At 35.8% G+C, this 9992-nt stretch overlaps 2 protein-coding genes across 3 annotated transcripts; one reads left to right on the top strand and one right to left on the bottom strand.

Moving 5' to 3' along the window:
• The first annotated feature begins 1430 nt into the window (after positions 1-1430).
• Positions 1431-3530, top strand: LOC143618248 (ER lumen protein-retaining receptor-like). 2 transcript variants are annotated; one of them, XM_077090535.1, is made up of 6 exons: positions 1431-1521; positions 1776-2041; positions 2120-2235; positions 2322-2395; positions 3213-3267; positions 3351-3530. In XM_077090535.1, the coding sequence occupies exons 1-6, from the start codon at positions 1431-1433 to the stop codon at positions 3385-3387; spliced, it is 639 nt and encodes a 212-aa protein (XP_076946650.1). In that variant the 3' UTR covers positions 3388-3530. The 2 variants fall into 2 exon arrangements, with proteins under 2 accessions (XP_076946650.1, XP_076946649.1); XM_077090534.1 differs by having other exon boundaries at positions 3204-3267.
• A 5-nt stretch (positions 3531-3535) lies between these two features.
• Positions 3536-8225, bottom strand: LOC143618249 (uncharacterized). The gene is made up of 4 exons (XM_077090537.1): positions 7718-8225; positions 5096-5245; positions 4496-5001; positions 3536-4223 (listed from the first exon to the last, which is right to left on the bottom strand). The coding sequence occupies exons 1-4, from the start codon at positions 8223-8225 to the stop codon at positions 3621-3623; spliced, it is 1767 nt and encodes a 588-aa protein (XP_076946652.1). The 3' UTR covers positions 3536-3620.
• Between the last annotated feature and the right edge of the window lie 1767 nt (positions 8226-9992).

Here is a 9992-nt window from a genome sequence, read left to right as displayed (position 1 = left end):
CGATAAAGTTATTGAGAAGGTTACAAGTAGCTAGCAATGCTATCGATGCGATTTCAAGAGAAGATTTGAGAGATTTTCTTCTAAGTTTTATCAAGATCTTGCTATCGTTTTCTAGACTAAATTTGCACAGGGATAATCTTATATTAAGTTGATTACAATAAGGACTGTAATAAAGATTTCCCATATGAACAATTGACGTTAAGCAATTCCTTGTATGTGTTGGGTTTGTTCTTTAATCAACCAATAACTGAAAACCCTAATTGATCTTCCACTACTTGTTTTTTAGGATTATTTTTGTTTGAGTACAATCATTCCTGAATTCTGATAAGTGGTACCGCATAATGTTTTTAAATCAACAACCAATTTCGATTTTCACTTTGCTATTAATTTTTTCAGTTTTATGAAAATCAACAAATCACATAACTTTTGTTGTCTAATTTAGATATATGGATTAAATTTATAATGGACTTACTAATAAGCCTCCCCAGTTGTTTAGAACTTAGAAGCTAATATGCATATGGAAGCAAAAGCATAACAAGGTTTGTTGTATTTTTCTAGTGTTAAGGGAACCGAACACGAAACTCTAAAAAGAAAATTAAAACCGAAACCCATCGATGCAGTGAAACACCCTGAACCCATGGTGTCTTAGTGATTGGGTTTACACATTCACTATAGTTTTTAAACAAAAAGATTTCATAACATGCAATGGTAAAACATAACATCATCCGTACTCATAGGTATCATTTCCTTACAAAACAAATCGGATTGTCTGAACATCACGTAACATAAGCATAAAAAGGTATCTCCGCCTCGTTGCCAGTCGTGCCCTCAAACATCAACACCAGCAAACCAACCTGATATGCATACTAAAAGCCATTCCCGTCGAGCGAGTTCTAGAGTTTAAACATTTACACATCCATAACAGTTATTAAAACTAATAACTCATATGCACAACATAGAGTATACAACACCATTCATAACATACCATATGTTTTAAGTCAAAATTGTTTGGTTGTCCAGATCTATCCATACTTCACACGATGTAGTGATCCCTTCCATACATATGCTTGTCATCACTCAATATTACACAATTGTACAATTACCGACATGCCAAAAAAACACTGACTCTCACATCAAAGTTCAGGGTAAAAACACAAGCACGTGGGCCAAAAGAGATCTAAAGTGTACACTGACTTGTAACGACATTCTTTAAAAAGAAAATTAAGAGCGAGAACCGAACCGAAGGTATCCGGGTTGCTGGTGGACCCGAATGTTAAAGCCCAGTTAGAGTTATTACAATCCAATCCAAGGCGTTTGATGGTCCCCGATCATTTGCATTTCCGGGGTGGGTTTTTACATAACGCCGGACGGGAAGAAGGAAGAGATCGGTTACATTATTATTATTATTATTATTATTAGATCGGTGAAGAATGAATATGTTCAGGCTTGCTGGTGACATGACTCATCTGGTCAGTGTCCTCGTCTTACTCTTGAAGATTCACACCATCAAATCCTGCGCAGGTGCTACCATCTTCCTTTTATGTCATCACCTACATTGCTGTTTTTCGATTCCCCAAATATCAAGTGAATTAATTTCATCGACAGCATTGCTTAGGGCTCATAATTAGGGACAATAATATTCATCAATAGGCCTGTAACCCAGCATGTTCATTTAACTTTAAACGAGCACGGACACGAACACTTAATTAGACAAATATTTGTATTCATGACATGCTGTTTGATTAATTTTTTTAATAATCTACTGCTGCCTTTAGGGATTTCACTCAAGACTCAGGAGCTCTATGCACTGGTGTTTGCTACTCGTTACTTGGATTTATTCACTGATTTCATTTCACTATATAACACCATCATGAAGATAATATTCCTGGGAAGTTCTTTCTCTATTGTGTGGTATATAAGGCGCCACAAGATCGTCCGTAGATCATATGATAAAGATCAGGACACGTTCCGCCATTATTTTCTCATGCTTCCTTGTTTGGTTTTAGCTCTGTTTATTCATCACAAGTTCACTTTTAAAGAGGTATGCATGCGTTTAAATCTATAAGTAAACTTATAATAATCTGTTGCGTTATATTTTTTTAAAATGCATTATGAACAGGTAATGTGGACATTCTCTCTATACTTGGAAGCTGTTGCAATACTTCCTCAGTTGGTCTTGTTGCAAAGGACTAGAAACATTGACAATTTGACTGGTCAATATATATTTCTCTTAGGGTAATGCAATTTTTCTATACACTAGCAGTAAGCATTATTTTCTTCTTTTATGTGATGTAAAAAAGTTTGCTTTTCTTTTTGTGCAGAGCCTACCGCGCGCTTTACATTTTGAACTGGATCTACCGCCACTTCACCGAGCCCCATTATGTCCATTGGATCAGTACGTCTCTTCTTTGTTATGTTCGTTGCACATTTTATTAGTGCGGTGTACGAAACCAAAATCGCCAAACCGTAACCGGAATAACTGAAAGGAAATAACCACATTCAATGAAAATTGACTTTGTGATGGGCCTGGAAGAGAGAGAGGGGGGGGGGGGGGTTTAAGTTTTCAAAGAGTTGGTTTTTCGGTTCAGTTTTGGTTCTGGTTTTCCAAAAGTTTTAGTTCAAAATGTGTAATAATTAACTAATCGTTATTTGACCCTAAGTTAGTTCAAAACTGACTTTTGGTTACAAAAGTTTTAGTCCAAAAGCAAAGAAATTTAGGCCCAAAGTTTCAGCTCAAGTTCATTATTTTGACCCTAAATGTTCAAGGCCTCAAGCTCAACTGCCCAAGTGGTAAAACCTGAAAAACCAGCCGAAAAACCCCCAAAAACCGAACTGAAAAAACGAATTTTAAGTAATATGTACGAAATTGTTAAATGGTCTAGCGCACAAATTTTAGTTCCAAATGTGTAATAATCAATTAATCCTTAGTTAAAAAACAAAGTTAAGCCCAAAGTTTCAGGCTCAAATTCATTATTTTGGGCCTTAAGTTTCAAGCCCAAATGGTAAAACCTAAAAAATGGAAAATAAAAGAAAAAACACAAATACTGAATGTTCGGTTTTTGGTTTTGTTTGAGCCCAAAATTGACCCATGCACACCCCTACATTTTAAGACAGTTTTTAACTTTTCATAATGATCTAAATTTATTTCTTAAGAAGTTTTGAACATAAAGACTTGATAACATATAATGCTATTTGATCCGCAGCTTGGATAGCAGGGATAGTTCAAACATTACTCTATGCTGATTTCTTCTACTACTACTTTTTAAGGTAAATTGTCTTAACAGCCTTCTCAGATTAAAATTATTGTGCTAAAATTCTAAAATACTTGTTATTTTTTTCTTTGAATACAGCTGGAAGAACAATGAAAAGCTTCAATTACCAGCTTGATGCTCGGTTTATGATAATGATAGTCAGGTGATAGAGTTTTAAGAGTCTTACTTTTTTACATACTTTATCTTGCAGAGGAGTGTAAGCCGTTTATGTTCTTTTATCGCTTTCTTAACTTAGTTTAGTATGATTTTAACACCCTTAGCTTATCGTCTATATTAAGATATTATGTCGATCATAACTTGGATATAAAGTTATATAAGAAATTAAGAATGTAATAATGCTATTATCATTTAGGCAGACATTTTTTTCTTAAAAATGCTAGGGCCATAAGTAGAATAAACTAACTCAACAAGTAATGGGAACTGAAGCATAGCAAATAATGTCACGGGAACCGAGGCACACAATGTGACTGGGGCAGCAATCCATGGTATTTCATCTCGAAGTAGTAGGGCGAGTGTTGCGCTAAACGCGATCATTGTAGCAGCCAGTGACAAAAAAAGTGAGACGAGTGCAATCATCATTCTTTTAGGTAACGCGTAGAAAAAATCCTCTTCTGCATAACGGGAAGTTAGTATTGCTAAAAACATTAAAACGGAGGTTGTTGAGGCGAATAATGCGATGGCATCTGATACTATGAATAGGAGGAATGTTTTGTTTTTTAGTAATAATGGTAGACCGTAACTGTTGTTGCCACCTGGCGCAGTAAAGGCGGCTGCAAAGGCCATGGTGACCACGAGTGCACCCACAACTGTTGACGATGATGACGTGTCCTTCATCCATGCTTCTCCTTCTTGAAGTAGGTCCTTGTGTTCTTCTGTAAATACTGCTCTTGGGGTCTTGCGATCTTTGTTTAAAGCGTCTTTGTATAATGGCTCCACATGTTTTTCCACTTCCTGCAAGAATGTTAGAATTTTGTCACAACTAGAACTTAATACCTAGCGAATTCTTCTTTAGTGTCTTGGATTCAATAACATGGTTAACAAGAGAGAGAGAGAGAAGGGGGGGGGGGGGGGGTTGTTATTAAGTTGAGCTCAACATTTTCAAGTTGTTAAGATAAACAAGCAAAGCCGGCTTGGTTTGCATAAGAGTTGAGCCCAATCTCGCCCTGGCTCGAGTCGACTTGTACAACCCTAGTTAGATTTATTACTAAAAAGCATGAGATCACCTTGAACCATTGAAGCTCCCGTTGCATTTGCAAAGCCGCCCCACTAACGGTCTTAAGGCGTGGCAGAGGTGACAACCTCCCCGCTATATGCAACGGGTTATCTCCATTAGGATTATCAGTTGCAGCAAACACTTTATGCCTCGTCATTTCATACACAAGATTGAACACCTTTTCTTGTCGGTATCTTATGGCCGAAAGAAACAAATACAAACCGTCATCTTCATACCAAACTATGTCCGGGTACGTCTCAACACAAACTTTTATAAGCTCATAGATCCCGGTTTTTACAGCTGTAGAAACCGCGGTTCCTAGTACATTCCATGCTAAATCATGGCTTCCTTTTCCTATAACAATCGAACACATACGTTCCACGAGTGTGAGTGTCTGAATATGGCTTAGTTTCATATTATACATATCTTTACCACACGGGGCTATGAGCACGATACACTTTGAGACAAAAGATGCCAACTGACGATTTGAGGTTTTCTCGAGATTCATAGGAATACCTTAAAATAACCCACGAATGGATAAAAATCTATCAGGTTAATGCAGATAGGATTTTAGAATAGAGTATAATGAATGTACGGAGACCATACATACATCTGTAGATGAGATGCTGGTAGAACTGTAACGGGTTGCCACTAGGAAAAACATGCGGTTTTGTGGCCAGTACTTGTAAGGCGGTCTGACCTTCCCTGTCTTTTTGGGTAACTAAATCCGGATACGTTCTTACTAGATAAAGTGCTACATCTGTAGGACAAGGGGTCGAATAATGAGTCAGAACGGGTTAAAGTATAAAGAAGTCGTTTTTAGCATGGGCCACTTTTTAATATATTGTAAGTAAATAACAAACGCACGCATTCTATGAAAAAAGAATCACAACTGAGCAATTTGTAGGATCCAGGCCAATTAGTGGTGTGCATGAGTCGGGTTTAGACTCAAACCAAACATCAAAATATCGGATTTAAAAACATTCGATTTCAATTTTTGGTTTGGTTTTGGCTTTTTCAATTTTACCATTTAGGCTTGAAATTTTTTTATCAAAAAGAAATTGGCTTAAAATAGTTAATATGGATCTAAACCTTTGGTGTAAATGTTAGTTAATAAAATTATTAATTAATTGTTATACATTTGGGTTAAAATATAGGTATATTGGTTTTTATTAATTCCAACTATTATCTTTTGGTTACTACCTCTAATGAATTGACTATTGACGGTCCCAACTTTTAATGTATCTGTCCCCTAATGGTCCGCGACTAATAGAATTCTAATGCCATTAGTTTCAGGTTGCCGGAAAAAGGTTTTTGGCCGGAAAAGACAAATTTGTTACCGGAAAACACCACCTGAACACCGCCTCCACCACCAATTGACTCACAGCCAACCAAATACCACCACTTGAGCACCATCAACCGATTCCAACGATGGTTCTTGGGTTTTTGGCGACCTCACTAATTGAAGCTTTTACTAAAAAAAGGTTTCTAAAGGTCCGATACAAAGTTACCAAGATGTCTGGGACGAAAATGTTGAGTTTTCGGGAAAAAATTTGAGTTTTCCAGCCAAAAATGTTTTTCCGGCGACCTGAAACTAACGACGTTAGGATTCTGTTAGTCGCGGACCTTTAGGAACAAATGCGTTAGAAGTTGGAACCGTCAGCAGCCATTTCGTTAGTTGAGACCGGTAATGACCAAAAGACGATAGTTGGGATTAATAAAAACCAATATACCTAATCTATATGAGTTACACCATTTATCAAGTTCTTGTAAGTCATTTAAAATTCAAAATAAAAAAAAATGAAAATCCATAAGTTTGTTTCGGTTTTGTCAGTTTTAGTCACACACAAAACCTAAACGAAATGAAAGTTCTATTTTTCATAAAGAGTTTACTCCATAGAATAGTAACCAAGTTTGAAAGTTGTTCTAATTAGATCATTGGAAAAATCTTTTGTTCCAATCAGGTCATTGAAGTTTCTTTTTTTATTCCAATCCTAGATATTTTACCTAGATAGCAGGTAATCTATGTTTTTTTTTTATTTTTTAATATTTTGACTTTGCATAATAACTTTTAAAGGTTGCGAAAATTAATAAAAATTGCGAAATATAATTTTAAAATTCCAAAAATTTGCAAAAAAAAATCAAAAAATTGCGAAAATTTAAAAAATTGGCAAAAATGTTCAAGAAATATCCCATATTTGATGAGAAAAACGAGAGATATCTATCTCATATTTGAAAATTTCACTTTTCCTGAACTCTCTTTTTCTGTGATATAGAGAATAATATTAAAACTCTAGCCACATTGGTCCTTCTCATGTGACCTTAACATCCATCCATCGTGACCATTTCTATTTATTCTATTCCTATTAACATTAATTTTTGGTTCTATAGGTCAACATATTTTATTTACAAATGCTTTTGCAATCAGAACCCAGATAGTTGGGAGGAAGAACATGAAACCAAACCAAACCAAACCGCAACGGATCAGTTTTAATTTCTAACGGTTTGGTTTTGGTTTTCAATAATCAAAAACCGTTAGTAACGGTTGGCTCATGGCATCTTATCGAACAGTTGGCGTGCACATATTAAGAAGAAAAAATAAGACAAACATGCATGTTGTTCGATTGGTATTGAAATCAGGTAGTCGTCGTCGTTGGATTCGCCGAGTTCTTGCTCAACACTGTTTGCTGAATCGGGTTCTTGATTCAAAATCAAACTTGATTACGATATGTTCTTGATAGGATTACGATATGTTTTTGATTTGTAGAAGAAGAAGAAGGTAGGGCTGATAGTGTTTGGAGACGTTCTGTTTTTCAAAGATAAATTTATTTTATTATTTCTAAGAAATATAAGAAAAACCTAGATTACTTGCTATCCAGGTAAAATATCTAGAATTGGAACAAAAAAGAAACTTTAATGACCTGATTGGAACAAAAGATTTTTTCAGTGACCTGATTGGAACAACTTTCAAACTTGGTTACTATTTTATGGAGTAAACCCTTTCATAAAAGCCAAAAACCAAACTAACTATCAGTTTTTGTTTGGATTCAGTTTTTTTGGTTTCATGCACAACCATAGCCCTAGGGCCAACCTTTTCTCTTTCACAAGGAATAGAGACACTACTCCCAGTTAGCCCCTAGACTCCAAAAGCCATTTTTCTTTCTTTTACATTTACAACATAATAATTCAGATAATATAAGTAAACGCGTAAGTAGTTTGAGTTATAGCTAACCACAAAAACCAGCTGTAAGCGTGAGTGTAACAAGATCAGCACCTGAAACGGCAGCAAACGGACTAGTGCCATCCTCTCCTATTTCATCTTTAGTAACCTCCAACAAGTACCAAAGTGTCTCCAACCGCCCATACTTTGCCGCAAGTTTCAACGCAGTGTGCCCGTCTCTGTTAACCATCTGGGCAATGCCTGGATCTTTTGCCACCAATAGCTTAGCATCCTTGGTGTTCCCGACCTTGGCGGCATAATGAAGGGCGGTGTTTCCCCACAAGCTCTTGGCCCTTAGTTTCTCACCATCCGTCTCCACAATTCGCTCTATCATTCGGTTCACAAATCCGTGGGACGAGTTGGTTCCAATGGCGATGTGTAATGGTGTTTCCCACCAATAGGTGAGTTTTGCATCGAGTTTGTCGGGTTGCATATCGAATATGTGTACAACCGCGTCCCAGTCGTTGTTCATTGCGGCTTTGTAGATCGGGAGATTGCGTATCTCGTCATCGTAGTCCATGATATTCGAATGTTGTTTTGTTGATAGGAGGCTTTTAGAGAAGGGATGACATGAATATTGAGAGTTGACTTAATATTTTGGTTGATGTTCATAAATCATAATAAATATATCGTTAGAAGATTGAAGGGGAGCAGGTGGGTCAAAAGGTCAACGGGCTGCTTACAGATCATGACTTCATTTTGCATATTCGAATTATCTCAAGTCAATAGAGATCGTGGAGTTTATATTTTAATATGCAATTCAAGCATACTTTTGAATACCAACTATATATTAAATACCTTTAGGATCAAAACAAATATTCATATACTATTTAGTATTTAGGCTTTGATAAATATAAATATTTAATTGACATCGGGCATTATCATCTTCTCTCTCCTTGTTGATTCATTTTTATTATCTTATTATCACTTGGTTTGATCATGTAGCTAAGTGGGGGAAACGTTAATAACTAGTTTAATTGATATCGGGCATTATCATCTTATAAATGTTTTTGTAATTTATAATTTAATTTTTTATTTCCTTGCAAGCTAGCCACGTCTAGGAAGTGTCATATAATCTATCTAGGTTATGAAGCTTATAAGGTTATTAACCGTCTATAGTGAGAACATAGATTACTGAAGCTGTGAATCCATAGATTACTGAAGGAGACACTGACACAGGCATCTTAGTTTCTTTTAATATGCAAATTTTGTTAAATTTCAGAGGTAAAAATAATAGTTAATAAACCCATTTTTAATTCGTTTCTCAGTAGGCGTTAAACAAATGTTGCTTTTAAACTTCAATCAAAGCTTTCAAACAGGAGGCTAGAACCGATAGATCAGATAGATTTTGCTGGGTCAAAACAGGTCGGCTCCGATTGCCATAAAACACTTTTTTTCTATTAATTTTTGAGTTTTATAACATATAATTAAAAAGTACGCATCAAACAAGTTTTGATCCGTTTCAATGACCCCTCTCCCCATATCTTTTACCCATTTCACCTATTACTGATAAAAACAATAATCTGAAACATGGGATTGAAAATGGGAAAACCGACAGAAACCCTTCTGAAATCAGGCACTAATCATCAAGCATATGTAAACAAATCTTCATTTTTTTGTTTGCATAGAGTAGTTAGTGTTTATGTTTTTGTTACTTTTTTGTTGATGATGCATGTTTATATCTGGAAAACTTAAAATGTACGTCCAACTTTGCTGCAAATTTAAGGGAGGCCTTAGTTGAATACGGTGTGTGTTTATGTTAACATTATGCTTATTATGTTGCTCTTCTTTTTATAACTCACGACCTTTTACAAATTCTAGGAAATTAAACAAATAGGTAACTTGGATTATACACGGGTATCTTTGTCTAGAAATCCTTCATCATTTTATGGACACGCGATTTTGCAGCCAATAGTCAGGACTTGGTGGTGGTAATCTTTCTGCAGTAAAAGTTTGATCTTTTTAAGTCATTTATCTGATTGTTACAGTTGAATTGATGGTCGAATTGCATTTATCTGATTGTTACAGTTTGATCTTTCGGGAAATACTGGTACCGTACCGATACCAAAAACTCAAAACTTGGTACCGATTCGGTAGCGATGGTACCAAATCGGTACCGAATTCCCGGTACCCGTACCGAAAACGCTCATCCCTATTCCCAACACCATCCTACTACCCCACCACGAACCACGTGCTTAAATACTAGTTTAAAACATTAATTAGGTATTCTATTTATAGGAAAGGTTAAAATATAAAGGAAGACAAAAATAAGAAGTGTGAGAAGTAT

The sequence above is a fragment of the Bidens hawaiensis genome, unplaced genomic scaffold (assembly GCF_021521415.1).
Source record: "Bidens hawaiensis isolate Kalapana, Puna unplaced genomic scaffold, B.hawaiensis_p1.1 tig00066441_1, whole genome shotgun sequence".
Lineage (NCBI taxonomy): Eukaryota > Viridiplantae > Streptophyta > Magnoliopsida > Asterales > Asteraceae > Bidens > Bidens hawaiensis.
This window is presented reverse-complemented; position numbering and strand designations above follow the sequence as displayed.